The following is a 21,914-nucleotide window of genomic DNA, read 5'->3' as shown; positions in this document are numbered from 1 at the left end:
GAGAGGTTAAGCGACTTGGTCAAGGTCACTCTGCTGTTCCTTACTGCAGGGTCGGAAGGTGGGGTTCACATTCAGGTCCTTCTTACTCCACAGTGGCAAGGAGGTGGGAGGGGAGTCCTGGCTGGGGCGGGGGCGCACTCGAGCCCGCAGAGCATCCCAAGGGAGAGGGCGGCAGGCTTCCCTGGCCCAGCTCCGAGCGGGTGGTGCAGCGCCCGCCCCCGGTCGCGGGCGCAGACTGGCGGCCGCCTCCGAGCCACGTGGTGCGCGTGGCGGGCGCGTCCGAGGAGCCCGCGGCGGCTCGGGGCTCACAGCGCTCCGGGCGAGGAGAGAGGGCGGACTCCGGGGGCTGGGCGGGTGCGGGAGGCGAGGCCGGCGGAGGAGGCGCAGAGGAAGCGGGGCGGCCGGGCGGCTGCAGCCGGCGGCGTCGGGGCTGCGGCCTCGGCCCTTCGCGCGCCCCTGGCTCCAGGTCCCCGCGCCCTGGGCGCACGGTGGAGAGGGACGCGGCGCCCGCTAGCCGGCAGCCATGGAGCCGGCCCCCTCGGCCGGCGCCGAGCTGCAGCCCCCGCTCCTCGCCAACGCCTCGGACGCCTACCCCAGCGCCCTCCCCAGCGCGGGCGCCAATGCGTCGGGGCCGCCGGGCGCACGGAGCGCCTCGTCCCTCGCCCTGGCCATCGCCATCACCGCGCTCTACGCGGCCGTGTGCGCCGTGGGGCTGCTGGGCAACGTGCTTGTCATGTTCGGAATCGTCCGGTGAGTGCGCTGCGGGCCGGCGCTGCGGGGCCGGGCCCGGGGTGAGGGTGGGGACCACGGACTTGGGACCCTGAGCCCGGACCCCAGACTCCCCGGGTCTCCGCACTTCCTGCAGGGGGCGCCCGGGCCCCAGCGGGAAGGCCACGTCCATTGAGAGGGGGACGCAGGAACGTGTGTCTTCGTGCGTGTGCGTGTGTGTGCACTTGCTTGCTTGCTTAGCCAAATAACGCTTGATTGTCTGTTGGCATCACCTTGCTTCTCTGTGGGACAGTTTGGCAGCAGTTTGTGTGTCTGTCACAGTTTGTGAGTGGGTGATTGTGACAGTATGTTTGGACGTCTGAAACATACCCATGAGGTGGGCGGAGATGCTCTGCTGTGCCACGGGCCTTTGGGGAGACAGCTGTGTGTGGGCACCGTGCAGGTACGGTGGACAGGAGAGCGCAGTGTGTCTGCGCCGCGCTGTGGGGACACTTACCAAGTCACATTCGGTGATCATCTGTTGGGGTCCCTGTTGTCCTAAACTGTCAGTTTGTGATTGTCTCTGTATGAATGTGCAATGTGACTGAGTTGTTTCTTGTCAAACCTCTGAAACTGCAGGGGAGGAGGAGCATCCAGAGTGGCTTTGGGCATCTGTGCTCGTACAGCTGTGTGTGTGTTTGCCAGTGGGGAGCCCACGGTTCCTGGCTGCAGTGGGCAATGGCTGTGGGCCGCCGTCCCACTCTCTGCGGCCTTCCCTAGTGGCCATCTGGTCCGGAACTCTGGGTATTCAGAGAGGTCTCATATCCTCCTCACAAGTGCTTTCTCCCATTTTCTCATTCCCACCTTGAACAGTCTTTGTTTCTGCCAAAGGCAGCAGTGGTTTGCTGGGGCGGGAGTGGAGTTTGTGCTTTCACCCTGGGAAGTTAAGGTTGTCTTCTTGATATTTATTGACAGTGTGGGGAAATTCTCAGAGAGTCTAAGACATCACCAGCTTGCCCCAGGAGTAGCGCTCCTGACACAGCTCCGCCAGCTCAGACACGGGCAATAAGGGTTGAAAGGAAACTCACATCCTTAAACCACGAAGATGCCCTGGTACTTACTGTCAGTTGGAAATGGGTCCTGCGTGCTGGTTGACTGAGGCCATGGCCCTCAGCCTCTCTGGGCTGTGTTGCCACCAGGCAGGGAAGAGGGCAGATCCTGGACTCAGAGGTTGGAGATGTGAACTGTGGTCTCAGCCCAGTCACTGATGCCCAGACACCGTTCCCCTCACCTCACCTCCCATCTGCCTTGGTTTCCCTGTCGGAAGAAGAGAGACCCAATCTCCTCGATTGGAAAGTATGAATCCCAGAGTGTAGGGTCTCTGCAGGGCGGAATGTGGTGTGTTGGAGCATTGGATGAGGTGTGTGGGTGTCACGAGGCTTTGGCATTGATGATCTCTGGGGGATTTTTGCTGCCCCAGAAAGAGTGGAGGGTACAAGAATTTCCTGTGCTTTCAATGACTCATCGCCAGCGACAGTGGGAAAATTCCCCCGAGCATAGGGAGGACTGATCTCTGCTTTGTGTTTTTATCAGCGATTCCCTCACTGAATGGGGCCAACCTGAGTATTAATCCCTGCTCTGCCGCAAATCAGCTCTGCGACTGGGGTACATCACATCACTTAGCCTCTTTGAACCTCAGTTTCTTCATCTATGGACTGAGGTGATAATAGAAGCTTCTTCAATAGGCCTGTTGTGAGGTGTCAGTGAGAGAGCATGTATAATGCAGCTGGCCTGGTGCCTGGGCCCAATAAGTGGAAGGTGTCTATATAATGAGAAAGAAGGATTTTCCAGATCCTGCAGAATCCAGTGCTGATTAAAGAAGGGAGCATGAGGGAGGTGCTTGTCCTGAGGTGGGCCTGAGAACAGCTGCAATCTGAGATTTCCAGGTTCCTGTCACATAGTCTCTCTAGGGAACTGCAGGTGCTCAAGTCTGGGAAAGCCTAGCGTCGGTGTGTCCAGTCCCATTTCTGCCTTTCCCCCAGGGCCTCTAGCTGGTGGGCTGACGAACACAGCTTCCCCACTACCACTGAGCAAGGGGGCCCCCTGCTTCTGCAGGTCCACTCTGGGGAGGCTCTGGGCTCAGCCTGTTAGGGGCATTCTCAGCCAGCCTTCCTGATATCACATTGTCAAATGCGTGCTAAAAGCATCCTTCTGGATGCAGGAGAGAGGCCCCCGGGAATTGTGCTCTTAGCACACTGCCTGTGCCTCCCAGGAACAAAATGTGAGCAGGACTTCTTGGGACATCTGGTCCTCAAGGCAGAGCATCACTCCCTACTCCTGCGGTGTGAGATTGGCCAGTGTGGTGACTCGATGGTGGCCATGGGACACCCTGGGTCCTTAGAGGGGATGCCGACAACCCCTCCTCTGGGCAGAGTCAGAGCCCTCAGCCCAGCTGGTATCTCAGGGAGTGCCCATTGGCAGCCCACTGGGTAGGTGGCATGTGAAGGGCTTAGCAGGCCCCTTACCTCTGGCAGGTGACCCCTCCTTCCCTCCACATGGCCCAGGACTCCCTGGTTTGCCCGCCCCAGAATGTGGGCAGGAGGATAGAGTCAGTACTTTTCTACCTGGCCTCCTGTCTGTCCCGCAGCCTTCCCTGTCTCCCTGTCCCCCTGCTCCCTGATCCAGGTTTCAGTAGGTCTGCACCCTGCTTGTCTCTGTGCCCCGGTGCCCGCTGCCTCTTTCCAGCCCCAGCCTGCTCCCGTGTGACTCTCAGCCTGTGTGCTTCTCTCCCCTTGATCTCGCCTCAGCCCGTGTCTCTTCCGGATTTCCTCCTTGCTGGCTCTGGGCCAGGCGCGCTGGCACTCTGGGAGGCCGAGGCGGGGAGGATGGCGTGAGCTCAGGAGTTCGAGACCAGCCTGAGCAACAGCAAGACCCCATCTCTACTAAAAAAATAGGAAAAAAAAATTAGCCGGGCAACTAAAAATAGAAAAAATTAGCCAGGTGCCTGTAGTCTCAGCTACTCGGGAGGCTGAGGCAGGAGGATCCCTTGAGCCCAGGAGTTTGAGGTTGCTGTGAGCTATGATGGTGCCACTGCACGCTACCAGGGCAACAGAGCAAGACTCTGTCTCAAAAAAAAAAAAAAAATGCTGGCTCTGCCACCTACTAAGAGTGTTAGCAAGTTGGGTCACTTCTCTGTGCCTCAGTGTCCTGCCACATGGGCACCTTTGTCCTCAAGGTTGGATAAGATGATGTTGGCAAAGCACCGAGTTTCCTCTCCCATCTGAGGTGACCACGGCACACAGCAAGGAGGGAAGGTTGGGCAGGTAGCGTTGGCTGGGGCAGGGTCACAGCAGATGAATGAAGGGTCACAGTTGTCTCCTCTGTCTACTGCTGAGGTTCCGGGGCCTGCTGGGAAATTGGTAGCACTGAGTCCTGTCTTGTGTTTGGAAGCCCAGCATGTGCCCCCTGCCTGCTTGTCTCCTTCCCTTCTCTTCCCCAGGTTGGGGTCTGGATCCAGGGCTTCCAGGCCAGGAGAGATGCCAGTTCAGTGGTAAAGTTCATGGCCAGGGGTCAGGTAGTGCCCAGTCTCAATCCCTGCCCAACTGCGTCCTGGAGGTGTGGCTTTTGGAAAATAGCTTCCCTGAGCCTCATTTCCTCATTTGAGAAGTAGGGGTGATCATGATTGGTTACTGGGAGGATTAAACGAGGTCATGCATGCAAAGGCCGTAGCACCGCACCTGGAGTGCCGTGTGCTGATTACCCTGCACTCCTGCAGCTGCCGCAGGTGTCAGAGTGGGTGGCTGTGGAAGCCTGATCGTCTACGTTCTCTACCTTGGGCCCTTCTGCACATTCTACATCGGCTGCACAGTCACTCATGCAACAAGCATTTGCGGACGCTGACCCCTGCCAGGCCTGTCCAGCCTCAGCTTCCACTGCCCAGACTGCCAGGTTAAGCCTCCGTACAATGTCTGGCTCCTAACACAGCCATGCCCTGCGGAGGCCTCTGGTTAGTTACAATACCAGGGACAAGTGCAGTTCCCGAAGCTGGGAGCCCCGGGGAGGCACCTGAAGCAGCCAGCGGAGGTGATGCCGGTGCTGGGCCTTGCAGGGGGAGCAGCAGTTGCCTCCGTGGAGAGGTGGGGGCGGAGCATTCCAGGCAGAGAGGGAACAGCATAAGGTTCAGCACAGGATGGATGATCAGGAGCTGCAGAGGGAGGGAGGTTCACTGTGGCTGAGATGAGAGTACCAGGGGCCGGGGTGGCTGTGAGGATGGAGAGGCTGCAGGGACGAAAGCAGGACAGACCTGGCAAGCAGGTGTCCTCCTCACCATGGTTGAAGCAGCACCTGCTGTGTGTGCCTCTGAGCTTCATCCGGGCCCGGGAACTAGTGATGGATCTGCCGACTTGGTCCCTGCCTTCCAAAATTCTGCACAAGGTGCAAATGTTAGAGCAACTCCTTAGTCCAGCCCCAGGTAATTGGAGGTGGTCTTTCTGGTAGGGAGGGGGAGAGGGAGGGTCGAGGAGAGGCCTGAAGACAGGCCCAGCGTGACTGTGTTGGGGCCAGAGGCTGTGCTGAGGTTCGAGTCTGGATGTGGGAGCTGAGGCCAGGCAGGTCCTCAGGTCTCACGGTAAGGCTGGCCGTGCTGGGAAATGAGGGGGCCTTGGGTCACAGGCCGTGGGGAGGGGCATTTTGGAGCAGTTTGTGCAGAATGGTGTTCAAGAGGATGAATCTGGTGTGGATGTGGGTGGATTGGATAGGGAGCGGCTCAATGTGGGGGCGCCAGAGAGGCTGGCTCGGGGCGATGGAAAGAGAGCTGTGTGACCTCGGACGGGTCATGGAAACCCTGGCCTCAGCCGTCCCCTTTCTGAAATGGAGTGCTGTCGGACCTAACAAGAAGGCAGGAGGCTGGGCCAGGTGACTTCAGTGAGGCAGAGCAGTGAGGACAGGCAACAGCCACTGGCCTCGTCCTGGAGGCTGCTGCTTCCTGGGTCTTGGGTTCATCCCCTGGAGAGTGTGTGTGACTCATAGACACCCTGGGGTAAGTCCAGAGGAGTCACAGAGGACCCTGAGGAGCCTCTTCCAGAGCCTCTGCCCCATGCCAGAGGCTTCTCCAGCCTGTGCCACAGCCCTGTAATGGGGGCTTTATGTTATAGTTAAGGACATGAGGGCTCAGGGTAGAGTTGAAATTCAAATTCAGATCTTTCTGACTCCAGATATCACTCCATGTCCATCTGCCACGGCTGTCCATGAGACACAGGAGGAATGGAGGTGGGAGCTGGGGATGTCTAGGTAGAGAAGTGAGGACGGGACCAGGAAAGAGGGCAGATTGCCGTCTGCAAATCTCTGAGGCCTCTGCATGGGGCAGCAGTGGTTGAGAGCCTGAGCCTCAGAGCCACACTGACATGGAATCATGTCTCAGCTGTGCCATTTACTAAGAGAGTGAGCTTGAGCAATACATGCACAACCTCTCTGGGCCTCAGTTTTTTCATCTGTGAAATGGGAGTAACGATAGAGCTTTCATAAGGTGGTTATGAGAAATTGATGAGGTAAAGGACTTCAGCACAGAATCAGGTATTTGGCAAGTGTTCAAATAAATGTCTTCTGTAATTATGACTCTTTTGAAGAGAAGTGAGACTTGATTCTCATTCATTCAGTTGACATTTATCGAGCCCCACAGGAATTAGTATTATTGGGTAGATGCTATAGGGAAATTTTATCAACTCAATATTAGAAACTCTTTTTCAATAAAGAGGACAGTCACTGTGGCTCATGCCTGTAAACCTAGCACTTTGGGAGGCTAGGAGTTTGAGACCTGCCTGAGCAACGTAGCAAGACCCTGTCTTAGAAAAATTAGAAAATTAGCCTGGCGTGGTGACACATGCCTGTAGTCCCAGCTACTCAGGAGGCTGAAGCAGGAGGATTACTTGAGCCCAGAATTTGGGCGTTGCTGTGAGCTAGGCTGATGCCATGGAACTCTAGCCAGGGTGACAGAGTGAGACCCTGTCTGTCTGTCTGTCTCTCCATACACACACATACACACTCACTCACACACTAAAGGTAACACGGTGGCTATTTCAGGAAATGTGGAGAAGTTTAAGCAGAAACAGATGTTTCCCATAATCCTACCAAAAAAAGAAAAGATGTGTCATTTTGTTATATTTACTTCACATCTCTTTTCTCTCTCTCTCTCAATTTTACTGAGATCAGAATCACATACTGAAATCATGATCACATTATAAATAATATTTTGTAAAATGCCTTTTCACTTTATGTTATTTCATGAGCATGTTCTCATGCCATCAAACATTCTTTGAAAGCATGATTTTTAACGGCTGCATTGTGTGAATGTGTTCTGTTTCAGAGAACTTATATTATTTCCAGTAGTATGCCAATCTAAATACTGCTGCTGTGAACATTCTTGAACATGTGTGTTTGTGCACATTTCAGTTCTGAAAGGAATTTTCCTACAGTCAAAATTCTCCAAGAAGGTACAGGCTGCTGAGTAATGTAGGGAGCTTCCCATCACTGAAGGTATGCAAGCAGACACTGGAAAACCACTGAGTGGAGGTTTGGCCCTGGAGATTCAGGCGGAGAAAAGATAAGACAAGCATAATTTCGGCACCTTTCACCATGGCTCAGAGTCAAAGAAGAATGATTCTTAGGTGCTGTGATCTCAGCTTCCCCTTTTCCCTCCCCTGGCAGATGCCTGGACCCTGAGAGGCAGGGGCTGTGCAAGGGCAAGGCGTGATTTCATTAACCCCAGAGTCTTGGGACCTCACAATCAAATTGGCTCCCCGAACATCATAACACGCACAGGAAGAAAGATAATGGTGGGGTAGAACAGAAAGCTTAGCTTAAATTAGCCATTTACCGTCCCACAGGCTGGAGCAGCCCCATTACCAGCTGGAGGGTATGTGGTGGAATGGAGTGTCTGGGCTGTGTTGTATTAGCTCCCAGCGCAGCTGCAGAAATCAGCGGCTTTGTCTCTGGCCGGAAAGAAGGGTGGATGCAGAAAGAATCTGTCTTCTCTCGCTTTCCTAGTCTTTCTTGATGAGTGGAAAGAAAAACTTCCAAGTCCTGTGAGGTCACAAAAACCCCATTCAAAAAACATGGCACAGGGAGAGGCAGAACTTTCCTCCGCTGCAGAAATAACCTTGTCACCAAGGCACTGAACATGGATCATGGGTGATGATTTTTTTTAGTGAGCACTTACTTTGCGCCAGGCACTCTGCTTAGTGATACATATATGAGATATCACTTATATATATATCTCATATATATATAGTGATATAGTGATATATATATAGTGATGTGTATATAAATAAAACCATTTAATCTTCACAGAACTCATACGAGGTGATTGCTGTTGCTTCCATTTTACAGTTGAGGAAACTTGAAGCTCAGAGAAATGACATAACGTGCCCAAAGTCCCAGTGTCAGATTGAAATCAGAAGAGTGTTGTTCTAAGCCCACAGCCCACACTTAACCATTGCCCTGTCCTTGCCACATTGTGTACCAAGTTCAGCCCCTCTGATTCACACATGAAGAGACCAAGGCCTGGAGAGGTTCTGTGTCTTTTGAGTTTGTGGCCAAGGCAGGACTGGAACTTGCCTTTCCTACCCCTGGCCTCCTCTCCCTGCATCTCTTTGCATACTTGGAATTATCTGAGCTAAGGGAGAGCCAAGGGGTGGCTGGAAATAGTAGCACTGGGGAGCACAGAAGTGGGTTCTTACACAGGGCAGCCCGGCCGGGGGCCACTGACAACACCTTACAGGCCCAAAGAACCCCAGTTCTCTGGGGCACAGCCAGCAGCTGGAGAGGCAGCCCCATCCTTCCGAGGCAGACAAACGGGTTCAGATTCAGGTCTGCTTCTTTCTTGCTGGCTGCCTACCCTTGGGCTCCACAAGCTGAGTCTGTTTTCTTCTGTGAACTGGGAACTATAGAAAAGTTCCTACATCACAGGGTTGGAGCAAACATACATTTAGCAGCTCCCCAAGTTCCAGGCACAGTTCTAGGTTCTAGGAGGCAACAGTATTGAAGACACCAGTCCCTGCCATCGTCATGGAGCTGCCATTCTAGTGGGGAAAGATAGACAATAAACAAATAGGTTTAAGGCCAGGGCTGTTGGCAATGAAGGAAACTAAAATGGGCACGGGGTGGGCAGAGGGTGGCAGGGCTGCAGTTGCATAGTCACACCTCAGAGACAGTGCAGGTTCATTTCCACATGTAATAAAGCAAAGATCTCAAAGTAAGTCACACTAGGTTTTTGGTTTCCCAGTGCATATAAAAGTTATGTTTATAATATACTATAGTCTATTAAGTGTGGAATGTTTAAAAAAATCAGTGTGTGTACCTTAATTTGAAAACATTTTATTGCAGTTGGGTGCAGTGGCTCATGCCTGTAATCCTAGCACTCTGGGAGGCCAAGGCGGGAGGATCGCTTGAGCTCAGGAGTTTGAGACCAGCCTGAGCAAGAGTGTGATCCCGTCTTTACAAAAAAATAGAAAAATTAGCAGGGCGTGGTGGCGCACACCTGTAGTCCCAGCTACTGGCTGTGGGGGGAGGCAGGAGGATCGATTGAGCCCAGGAGTTTGAGGTTGCTGTGAGCTATGATGATGCCATTGCACTCCACTCCAGCCCAGGCAACAGTGTGAGGTCTCAGAAAAAATTGGAGTCAATCTTCTCAAATCCTGCTACTGCTTTATCAACTAAATTCATGAAATATTGTAAATCCTTTCTTGTCATTTCAAGAAAGTTCACAGCATCTTCACCAGAAGTAGATTCCATCTCAAGAAGCCATTTTTTTTTTTTTTTTTTTTAGGGATGGGGCCTCACTATGTTGCCCAGGCTAGAGTGCAGTGACTATTCACAGACACAATCACCATGCATTACAGCCTCAAACTCCTGGGCTCAAGTGATCCTTCCTATCTCACCCACCCAGGTAGCTGGACTGTAGGCACATGCCACTGCTGTGCCTGGCTTCAAGAAACCACTTTCTTGCTCATCCATAGAAGCAGTTCATTATCTGTTAAAGTTCTGTCATGAGATTGTAGCAATTCAGTCATGTCTATAGGCTCCGTTCTAAGTCTAGTTTTCTTGCTCTTTTTACCACATCTGCAGTGACTTCCTCCACTGAAGTGTTTTTTTTTTGAGACAGAGTCTCACTCTCTTGCCCTAGCTAGAGTGCCATGGTGTCAGCCTCGCTCACAGCAACCTCAAACTCCTGGGCTCAAGTGATCCTCCTGCCTCAGCCTCCCGAGTAGCTGGGACTACAGGCGCTTACCACCACACCTGTCTAATTTTTTTGTTTCTATTTTTAGTTGCCTGGCTAATTTTTTCCATTTTTAGTAGAGGCTCAGTCTCACTCTTGCTCAGGCTAGTCTTGAACTCCTGACCTCAAGCGATCCTCCCACCAAAATGTGACACAGAGACATGAAGTGGGCACATGCTATTGGAAAAATGGTGCCAGTAGACTTGCTCATGCAGGGTTACCATGAACCTTCAATTTGTAAAAAATACATCATCTGTGAAGCTCAATAAAATGAGGTGTGCCTGTATATGAAGAGGACAAGGAGGTGGAGACAGATGAGCAGAGGTCTGTTGCTGGGAAGAAGAGTGTTGTAGGCACAGGGGACAGCAAGGGCAAAGGTTAGGGGAAATGATGCCTGTCTGGCCTTATTAGCGCAGGGCCTGGCCCACAGCAGGAAGCTGTTGGCGACAATGATGCATGTTGGCTTGTTGCCCAGCACTTGGGAACCAGGGACGGGGATTAAGCCAAGGAAGAGAAGCTGCTTCTCCAGATCCTGCCAGATGCCCCTGCAGGACAGATGGAGATCATCTGTTTCCCCTGATTACAAAACCTCATCCTCCCAGAGTGCTAGGAGATACCCCACGTCTTGTGGTTTTCCATTCCTCCCTCCGGGGAGGGAACAGGGCTGTCCTGCTGGGAGGGGCAGGTAGCCACAAGGCACTCCCTCCACCTGCCTGGGCCTTGTCATCCCAGGTAAGAGAGGGCTCAATGGCAATGCAGGGCATATTGACTTGGTGGGAGTTACCACCAAAAATAGAACTGCTGGTCTTTCTTGACTGCTGACAAGGTGGCCAGCTTTGCGCCAAGCTCTGTGTGAAGTGCCGCACGTGTATTATCTCATTTAATCCCCCTACTTTATGAAGTTGGTACCACGTTTCCATTTGACAGATGAGGAAACCAAGGCTCAGAGATGGTCATTCCCTTGCTCAGGGCCACAGCTGGGAAATGGCAGAATTGGCCTTTGAACTGAAGCCCCCTTGACGCCCAGAGCCCAGGTGTGCCAAGTGTCCATGAAGCAACATCCGTGAAGACCGTCAAACTCATGCTACCCTCTGATTCCCTCTGTGGGAACGTGACCCTTTCATATGGTCAGGGGTTGGGAGAAGTTATGAAGTGGAGTAGACTTATTTGTAATGTCTAAATAATAAATAATAAATTGTTGACCGGGTATGGTGGCTCACACCTGTAATCCCAGCACCAGCACTTAGGGAGGCTGAGATGGGAGGCTGTCTTGAGGCCAGGAGTCTAAGACCAGCCCCAGCACACGTGAAACTCCTTCTCTATAAAAAATAGAAAAATTAGCTGGGGGTGGCAGCATGTGCCTGTAGTCCCAGCTACTCGGGAGGCTGAGGCAGGAGGATTGCTTGAGACCAGGAGTTTGAAGTTGTGCTGAGCTATGATGATGCCACTGCCTGGGTGGCAGAGTGAGACTCTGTCTCAAAAAAAAATAAACAAATAAAACAAAATAAACTGTTAATAAACAAAAGTGGAGTTCTGTTGTGTGCCAGGCAGAGAGAGATGTCATAAAAAATGACACACAGCATGGCCAAAGGCCTGGAGTCTCCCTGGGCTTTGTGGAACACGCGACTTTGGATCTCTGTTCTGTTCATTCTACACTCCTGGGTGAGCACCTCTCAGTTTGGGCCTATTTCCTTCTATGAACAAAGTGGGAATGTCCTGAGACCCACTTCCCAGGGCGGGTGGGACTCGAATGAGGGAACGTGTGTGAAGAGCTCTGCACAGGCCTTTCCAGCACGTTGTGTTCACAGACTGTTCTCTTGGCAGCAGGAACGGGGTAGGCAAACTGCATCACATCCACGTGGCCGTCACTGAGAATGGTCAATCTGTGGACGTTATGTTTACATGGAATTGTGGGATTGAAACATTAACTCAGCAGACGGTGAGGACTTGAAATCGTTAGGAACCCAGAAATTACAACTATGGCAAAACTGAGCATGTGTTTGACAAGATGAGAAGACTCTGTAGAAGAGCTATATGCAAGAATCTCATTTGATCTTTCTAGCACTTTTGTGAGGTAGGAACAATGTGATGTGCCTATTTTATAGGTGGGGAAGCTGAGGCCCAGAGATGACAGACTTTTGCCCAAGGACACCTGGCTAGAGAGTCTGACCACAGAGCCGTCCCTCTCTCCGTTTTATCACACTGCCTCTCAGCACTTTGGACCCCTCTGACAGCCCCACGTGGTGGTCATTGTCATCGCCCTTTCCAGCTGAGGAGACTGTGTGACTCCCTGGTGCCAGCCTTAGCCTGGAGTGTGGGCTTGGGGTCCATACCATTCATGGTCCTATGGGACAAAAAGCATCAGTGGGATGTATTCTGAGGAACTGGCTCGTACAGTTATGGGGTCTGGCTAGGCAAGGGTGAGACTGGCAGGGCAGGCGGCAGGCTGGAGATCTCAGGCAAGAGCTGCTGCTGCTGTCCACACGTGGTTTCTTCTTCCTCTGGGAAACCTTAGTTTTTTTCTTAAGGCCTTTCAGCTGAGTGGATGAGGCCAACCCAGATTATCAAGGATAATCTCCTTTTTTTTCAGTCAATTGATTGAATTAATAGATGCCAACCATGTCTACAAAGTACCTTCAGAGCAACACCTAGATTAATGTCTGATTAAATAGCTGGATACTATAGTTTAGTCAAGGTGACAAATAAAACTAACCATCACAGGGCCAGACAGACCTGGATGTGAGTCCTGAGACTGCAACCAATAGGCTGTGTGACCTTGGGCAAGTTTCTCTGTCTCTCTGATCCTCAGTCCCTCATCTGTCAAATGCTATGGCAATGCTTACTGCAGTCAGTTGTCAGGAGTGAATGTAATAATGTAAATCAGGTGCCTTCATCCAGTGCCTGTCACCTAGAAAGAGGGAAGACACACAAAAAAGTAGGTGGTCATGAAAATGTTTTGTAATTATACTGCCATTGCTTGTTTCTGTGTTTGCCTTTCCTTTTGCTGGTTGCTCCTGGAGTGCAGGAACTGTGTTCCATTCACCCTCTAGCCTGTTTCCTAGCTCCGTCCCTGACCCTAAAGTGGCTCCACTAAGTATTTCTTAGATATCTAGTTGGAAAGCTGAGTACAGTGGCGCACGCCTGTAGTCCCAGCTACTCAGGAGGCTGAGGCAGGAGGATCCCTTGAGCCCAAAAGTTTGAGGCTGTAGTGAGCTACGATTATGCCACTGCACTCCAGCCTGGGCAACAGAGCAAGACCTTGTCTCCCATCGAAGTACTAACCAGGCCCAACCCCGCTTAGCTTCTGAGATCAGACAAGATCAGGTGCGTTCAGGGTGGTATAGCTGTAGACATCTTGCCTCTTAGAAAAAAATCTAGTTGCCACGTTGTTAAGGAGATTCCCTCTGTGGGAGTTGTTGGGATCTATAATAAAAATCCCCCAACCACAGAACAAGCGGGAAATAAGATGTGCAGGAACGTCAGGCCCTGTTCCCTCCAGAGTAACCCCTTACTTTTCAGCTTAGTAAGTCTTTCCTACAGGGAGTGTTCTCTGATGCCCTCTCCCTGCCAGTGAACAGATAAGCCTCCTCTGTGTTCCCACAGTGTCCTGTGTGTCCCCCATCAGAGCAGGCACCACACACATTTCAAACCCCTCATTGCTCATCTCTGTGTCTCTGTCTCTCCTGCCCACTCCATGAGTGGGAGTGGGGTGCAGGGAATATCCTTTGTTCACAGTTGGAGCCCCAGCTGAACTCCGACACTCAGGTGCATGTCACTAGGTGTTTGTAAGAGGGACACGTCCTATTTCCAGAGACCCATAGACCAACAAGCCACACTTGAAGACTCTGCTTTCTTGGGGCCTCCACTGTGTCTGGCTGCCCCATCCCCGGTCCAGCCGGCCTAAGGCCGAGGCAGCGCCAGAGGGATGGAGAGGAGCTTCTCCTCCCTGGGCCCCGTGGTCCTGCACCGAATTGAACAGGTTTGTCCTGTTTATTGCTGAGTGTGACCCGGTGGCCTCCCCACTCACGTTCAGCTCAGGGCCCTTTATTTCCATGTTCCAGCCCTTAATCATCTCCTGCGACATGCTCTCTGGGCTTCATTATAATTAATCACTTTCCTTCCTCAGGCTTTGCCAAAACTGAGACAGCTAATTAATTTCTGGCCACATGCCATTCCCATTAAGTGGTGGGCAGGGTGCAGCTTGTGGCCCTTGTGCCCATCTGGGCTTGTTTTGCCTTTCGGGAGAGCAGCCACTCTGTCTGCAAACAGAGGGAGCCCCAGCTGGACCCGGCTGGCTGGCAGTCAGTCGCTTTATTTAAGCTGTTTGTTCCCCAGCAGTGGGCAGAGCATTTGTGATTGTTGCTGTAGCTGTGCCTCGGTTTCCTCATTTGTGACACAAAAGGATTGAACTTGACATCCAGGGAGAAGATAAGGTGGTGGTTAAGAATGTGGGTTCTGGGAGGCCAAGGAAGCTGAGGCCCAACCTCTAGCTTTTGGTGAGTCACTTTAACCCCTCTGAGCCTCAACATTCCTCACCTGTGAAATGGGGATAATAATCTTACCTCCTGTCGTGGTTGGGCAGATTCATTGGGATAATGAACACACATGCTACTTAGCAGGGAAATTGGCACCTAGTAAGTGTTCCTAAATACTCTCACCAGCCACCTTTCCTTTTAGTGCTAACATTCTGTGTTCCTGATGGAAAAAGACCTTCTGTTCGGAGAGCTGGGACTGGAGCAGTTTTAACAGACATTGCCTCCGTTTTAGGCAGGATGGTTAACCCCTCTGTATTAGCTCCCTAGGGCTGCCATGACAACTTACCATAAACCGGGCAACTTAAAACAACAGAAATTTATTCTGTCACAGTTCAGGAGGCCAGAAGTCTGAAGTCAAGGTGTTGGCAGGGCATGCCCCTTCCGAAGGCTCTAGGAAAGAATCCTTTGCCCAGCTTCTGGGGGCTGCTGGCAATCCTTGGCATCCCTTGGCTCGCAGCTACATCTCTCCAGTTTTTCCCTCTGTCTTCACATGACCACGTTCCCTGTGTGTCTCTGTGTCTTCTTCTTCTTCTTCTTCTTTTTTTTTTTGAGACAGGTTCTCACTCTGTTGCTTGGGCTAAATTGCAGTGGTGTCATCATAGCTCACTGCAACCTCGAAGGCCTGGGCTCAAGTGATCCTCCAGATCTTAGCCTCCTGAGTAGCTGGGACTACAGACATGCACCACCATACCTGGCTCATTTTTCTATTTTTTGTAGAGACGGGGTCTCGCTATCTTGCTCAGGCTGGTCTCCAACTCCTTGGCCTCCCAAAGTGCTGGGATTACAGGCATGAACCACCATGCCCAGCCTCCTCTCCTCTTCTTTTAAGGATACCAGTCATATTGGGTTTAGGGCCCACCCTAATCTAGCATGACCTTATCCCAACTAGTTACATCTGCAAAGCCCCTATTTCCAAATAAGGCCACATTCTGAGGTTCCAGGTGGTTGTGGATTTGGGGGCACATTATTCAATTTAGTATACCTTGAAGGCTCACTTTCCTCCTCTGAAAAGTGAGGATAATAATAGTAGCAATTTCACAGGGTCGTTAGAGTGATTAAATGAGATATCCGTGTAGATGTCATAGTGAAATTGAATAGAGCACGTGAGGCACAGGTAAGCCCTGAGCCAGGGTAGCTGCTGCGGTGGAGGTGGTGGTGAGGATGATGGCTGTGATGGAGACACTTCCTTCCTTGGACCCTCCCTACGCTGGTTAATCACTGGACACGGGGACCTAGAACATAGACACCTGCTAAGAGCCCGTGGCCTTGTCAGGAATTCTGAAGCCTTGGAAAGAACCCCCTTTTTCTCTGGTCTGAGCCACCTTGAACCTCATCTTAGATTTAGCTCTTAGGAGGGCAGCTTCAAGAAGCAGAAAGAACTTGGTCTCCCTGAAGTCAGGAGAACCAGTTTTCTGTGTGACCTCGTACAACTGTTACAACTGTCTTTCCCTCTCCAGGCCTCAGTTTCCCCATCTGTAAAGTGAGAGGGGAGATTTGAACTCATTGTTACTGCTCAGGGCCTCTTCTAGTGCTGCAGTTCCAACACAGGGCTCTGTGTGCCACCTCAGTGGTGGCAGGTTACCAAGAGCCAGCAAAGAAGTTAGGTGCCTGGGACTTCAGGGGCTGCCTAGCAGGTGTCACTCTGGGTCCATTTTCTTTGCCTGAACGAGAAGCCACTATGATTTGAGTGCCAGGTGATGTGCTAGGGACATCACACACATTAACTCATTCAGTATTCCCCACTCCCTCATGAGGCAGACAGGATCGTTATACCCAGTTCACAGAGGAGTAAAGTGAGGCTCAAAGAAGTTAGAACTCGTCCAAGGTCATGCAGGTAGTGGGAGGAAGAGCTGGGGCTGCAGTCTTGGTGTGCCCAGTGTCAGAGTCCAGAGTCCTGCTTCTCCCTGGGCTGCACCTTTACTGTACCATAATAGCTCCCCAAGGCCACCACACAAATTACAACAAACTTGAGGGCTTGACGAGTCTATTCTCTCATAATCCTGGAGGCCAGAAGTTCAAAATTAAGGTGTCAGCAGGGCTGTACTCCCTCTGAAGCCTCTTGGGCAGAATCTTTCCTTCTCTTCCAGCATCTGGTGGCTCCAGGTGTTCCTTAGCTCGTGGCTGCATCGCTCCAGTCTCTGCTTCTGTCCTTACATGGCCTTCTCTTCTCTCTGTGTCTCTCACAGAGACACTGATCGCTGGAGTCAGGGCCCACCTGGATAAGCCAGGGTGATCTCATCTCCAGATCCTTAACTTAATTACATCTGGAAATGATTTTATAGTGTTTGAACATTTTATAGTGAGCAGCTGTTATTTTTCAGAGCTCAGAAGGCATCTAGGAATCAAATGCATTCTAAATGTGCCAGTGATCCACACTGGATTTGGTCTGGGACCAATCAAGTTTTGATCTAGGATGAAGCCGTTTTGTTCAGTTCGGTTCCTGAGGTGCCACCTGGTCAGCAGACTAAGTGTGGCTGTTCTGACCTTGTTGCTATGGTTTTTGTCATTGTTTTTGATTTTAGGTTTCTTGCCCCAACTTTACACTTATGGGCTGTTGTGCGTAAGTGAGGGGGAGGGGGAAAACCCTCAGTTTAGTTAGACACAAATGAGCTACCTGGGATAAATGATCGGAGTGAATGTTGCCTCTGGCTGCGGGCAGAGCTGAGTCACTTCGGATTCGGGGCAAACAGGGCCAGGCCCAGGTATCCTTCTGGGGATCGGGGTTGGTCCAGGTTGAGGGTGGGAGAAGGTTGGGAGGAAGGGAGGGAGGGAGGGAAAAAGAGGTGCCCCGGTTTGATCTCTTCAGTCTGTGGCTGGTTACTTTCAAGGGTTGGGGCACCTTGACACCTTCCTCCAGTAAAGGTGTGTCCTCTGCTCCTGGCCCTGTGCTGAGCGCTGGGTCCACAGGAGAGAGGCAAAAACAGAAGTCAAGAGGAAGGCACTGGGGGCCAGGCGTGGTGGCTCATGCCTGTAATCCTAGCACTCTGGGAGGCCGAGGGGGGTGGATCGTTTGAGCTCAGGAGTTCGAGACCAGCCTGAGCAAGAGCGGGACCCCGTCTCTACTAAAAATAGAAAGAAATGATCTGGACAGCTAAAAATGTATATATAGAAAAAAATTAGCCGGGCATGGTGGCACATGCCTGTAGTCCCAGCTACTCGGGAGGCTGAGGCAGGAGGATTGCTTGAGCCCAGGAGTTTGAGGTTGCTGTGAGCTAGGCTGACGCCATGGCACTCTAGCCTGGGCAATAGAGCAAGACTCTGTCTCAAAAAAAAAAAAAAAAAAAAGAGGAAGGCACTGGGATTTGGGGGAAGAGCTCTGGGTTTGAATCTCCACTTAGTTTCTTTCTGACTCTGCAACTTTGAGCAAGTTGTTCCTTTTACTGCTCTCCTTAAATTGGGACTAATGAATGCTGTATGCCCCACAGTGCTGCTGTGAGGATTAAATATTATAATATAAAATTTTTATCCCAGTGTCTGGCACATAGTAAGAGTCCTAAAAATATTTATTGTCAATTAAAAAACAAAACAAGTGGCTCATGCCTGTAGTGCCAGCACTTTGGGAGGCTGAGGCAGGAGGATTGCTGGAGTCCAGAAGTTTGAGGTTGCAGTGAGCTGTGTTTGTGCCTGTGAATAGCCACTGCATTCCAGCCTGGGCAACCTAGTGAGACTGTCTCCTAAACAAAACAAAAGCGAAAAAAACCGCAGGTGTAAAGAGTACACAAATCATGCCTGAGAAAGACCTGTCATAGTCATTGTCTAAAAATGCTGGCTGCCACCCCCTTGTGACCACAGCTGTACGTTTTGTTCTGAATTGACCTCTCCTCTTTGCCCACTGGGCCCCATAGTCGTGCATGTGACATTGTTCTGATGTTTATAAGTCTGTTCCTTCCTGACCCCACCTGGGCTGTGAGCAGATTGTCTCCAAATCCCTGAACCATAGCAGGGTTGAGGAATGTGTGGAAAAGAGATGAATGCTATGGGGCAGGCCCAGTTTGTTCCTGGCCTCCAGACTGGGCCCCTCACCATGACCCAGGTTTGACAGGTGCAGGTGGCAAGGAGGCCGGGGGAAAAGTGGACACAGACCCAGGTGGTGACGAGCTTGGGCTCTGCAAACCGGGTAGATCTAAGTTTGAATCTTGTCACTGTCACTTCTTAGCTGTGTGTCTTTGGGTGAGCCATCTAGCTTAGCTCATCTGCAGAATGAAGATAGTGTTAACACTCAAGATTGCAGCGAGGATGAAATGAAATCATGCATTCACTGCTTTTGGCATAGTGCTTGGCACATAACAGAAAAGACACTCTGAGAATATGGCTTAAAGAAAACAAACAACCCACCCAAAGCTGTCGAACCAGTCGTACTGATGGCTTGTACAAAGGAAGGAATGTACTGACCTTCCTCTGGGCACCGGGCATTAGGGTGTCAGCTCCTCTGATCAAGTGCTCTGGGTTTGCCTGGGGAGAAAATTCTAACTCGGCGCTGACTTGTCAGTCTGCACTGGGGTATTCAGCCGAGAAGCCCAGCTCTCCAGAGGCCCAGGAACGTGTGTGGATTGCATGTGCAAGTTACACACAATCCCCATCAAACTGAAAGAAAATTAACGGAGGTGGCGACAATCCTCTTGCAACGGGGCTTGTTTAACAGAAGGGTTTAGGGCTCTGAAATGAACGTGCTCAGCTGCTCGGTGCTTGGTGTAGAGAGAGCTTTGCTGATGGCTGGAGCAAGTTCCCTGGCAGTTGCATAATTCAAGATGAGCTAATAGGGATTTGGACTTAGAGAAAAAGCAAAGGGTCTCCCAGAGGTATCTCAGAGTCGATAGAGATGCAGCCAGAGCTTTACTGTCCTCACCCCCTGGGTTGGATCCAATGATTGATGATTAAACTCTAAGAGAAAAAAGCAGAAAAATATCAGGAAGAACAACCCAAAAGGGCTGCCAATTCCTGACTACATGCTGGCCTGTAAGCTGGATGTTTTCACGTGTGTCGGCTCCTGAAAAGCATCGCTGCGCTGACGTTACCAACGAGGTTCCAAAGAGAGAAGTGATTTGTTCAAGATCACTCAGCTGTGTATGTTGAGGAGCCAAGATCGGGATGGCTGTAAAGGATCCCCACACCCACTCTCAAGCTTAGAAAATAAACACAGTGACAGCTCTCAATTACCCATTTCTTTTTTTATTGTGGCAAAATATACACAACATAAAAAATGCCATTTTAACCATTTTGAAGGATGCAGTTCAGTGACATTGAGGACATTCACGTTGGTGTGCGGCCATCACCACCATCCATGTCCAGAACTTATTTCATCTTCCCAACCTGAAACTCCCTACCCATTAAACGCTGACTTCCCATCCTCCCCAGCCCCCAGCCCCCGGTAACCCCATGCTTTCTGCCTCTGCGAATCTGACTGCTCTAGGTACCTCATGTAAGTGGAATCATACAGTATTCGTCTTTTTACTTAGCACAATGTCCTCAAGGGTCATCCACGTTGTAGCATGTGTCAGAATTTCCGTCTTTTTTTTTTTTTTTTTTTTGAGATAGAGTCTCACTCTGTTGCCCGGGCTAGAGTGAGTGCCATGGCATCAGCCTAGCTCACAGCAACCTCAAACTCCTGGGCTCAAACGATCCTTCTGCCTCAGCCTCCCAAGTAGCTGAGACTACAGGCATGTGCCACCACATCCAGCTGATTTGTTCTATTTTTAGTAGAGATGGGGTCTCGCTCTTGCTCAGGCTGCTCTCGAACTCCTGACCTCGAGCCATCCACCTGCCTTGGCCTCGTAGAGTGCTGGGATTACAGGTGTGAGCCACCACACCCAGCATCTTTTTTTTTCTTTTTTGAGACAGCATCTAGCTCTGTTGCTCAAGCTAGAGTGCAGTGGCATCACCATAGCTCACTGCAACCTCGAACTCCTGGGCTAAAGCCATCCTCCTGCCTCAGATTACTGAGTAGCTTGGACTACAGGTGCATGCCATCATGCTGAGCTAAGCTCGGACTACAGGTGTGTGCCATCATGCCAAGTTAATTTTTAAATTTTTTAGTAGAGACAGTTTCTTGTTATGTTACTCAGGCTGGTCTCGAACTCCTGGCCTCAAGCAATCCTCCCTCCTCAGCCTTCCAAAGTACTAGGATCATAGGAGTGAGCCGTCACTCAGGCTTGTAGATGGCTGCCTTCTCACTGTGTCCTCACATGTTGGGTGGGGGGTGCGGGGGAGAGAGCAAGCTCTCTGGGGCCTCTTTATAAGCTACTAATCCCACCATGAGGGCCCCACCCTCACAACCTCGTCTAATCCCAGTTATCTCCCAAAGGCTGCATTGTGTTTATTCAGAGTTGGCATATCACACATAGCCTATTTGCCATTCCTGCTCTAAGGACCCCTTAGGGGTGCCAGGACCAGGGCTGCTCTGGCACAAACAGACATGGGTACAGTCCAATGTAGGGGCCAGGTGCAAATGCTGGAGAACCAGATCCTTGAGGGCCCATGGGAACCAAATGAGGCTCAAACTGCACATGCTATTGGGAGAAACAGTCTTTGTTGACACAGATACTAGAAGAATAACAAAGAAGAGGCCAAGCGCAGTGGCTGACACCTGTAATCCCGGCACTTTGGGAGGCCAAGGCAGGGGAATCACTTGAGGCCAGGAGTTCAAGACCAGCCTGAGCACCATAGTGAGACCCCATCTCTACAAAAAATTTTTAAAAATTAGTACAGAGTGGTGGCACACACCTGTAGTCCCAGCTACTTAGGAGGCTGAGGTGGGAGGATTGCTTGAGCCCAGGAGTTGAAGGCTGCAATGAGCTATGATTCTGCCATTGCACTCCAGCCTGGATGAGACCCTGTGTCTAAAAAAAAAAAAAGGAAGAGAAAAACCAAGCGTTGTGTTTGGGGTTATCATATGTAAACTACAGAATAAAGCAAAACCAGTTATTCTTTTAAAAAAAGAGCAGTAAGGGGAGCCTACTGCAACATAATCACATTGGGGATTAGGACTTCCATATATGAGTTTGGAGGGACACGATTTAGTCCATAGCACAGCTCTTCATAGAAGTCATCGTTGACCTCCCAGTCTAAGCCAGGGTCCCTTCACAGACCCCCCTCTCGCTCCCACTGGGTGGTAGCCATCAGTATACCGTGTTCTAATCCTTCATGGCAAGACAGTAATAGCAGATAACTGTACAGTAATTAGCCTAGCAATTTGTTTAGTGTCTGCCTCCCTAAGGTCATAAATGTCAAGAGCCCAGATTGTCATCATTACTCCTATATCCCTTTCTCCGTGCCTGGCACGGATCAGGTGTTCAGTTAACACCTGTCACATGAGTGAACAAACCTCAGTTTACATCAAGTTCACATGCTTGACTTTTTCACAGTGAGAAGTGGAGGAGAAAGGAAGGTAACAAGTACTGAGG

General features: G+C 51.0%; 1 protein-coding gene across 1 annotated transcript in view; it reads left to right on the top strand.

Moving 5' to 3' along the window:
• The first annotated feature begins 279 nt into the window (after window positions 1–279).
• Window positions 280–21,914, top strand: part of OPRD1 (opioid receptor delta 1) — a 31,696-nt gene continuing 10,061 nt past the window's right edge. Inside the window, exon 1 of the mRNA XM_045545740.1 lies at window positions 280–750. Coding sequence (XP_045401696.1) covers window positions 524–750 — 227 coding nt within the window. The 5' untranslated portion in view covers window positions 280–523. The remainder of the gene's footprint in view (window positions 751–21,914) is intronic.

This window comes from Lemur catta, chromosome 3, assembly GCF_020740605.2.
Source record: "Lemur catta isolate mLemCat1 chromosome 3, mLemCat1.pri, whole genome shotgun sequence".
In the NCBI taxonomy this organism is placed as follows: domain Eukaryota; kingdom Metazoa; phylum Chordata; class Mammalia; order Primates; family Lemuridae; genus Lemur; species Lemur catta.
Note: the sequence above shows the minus strand (reverse complement) of the source record. Positions and strands in the feature narration are given on the sequence as shown.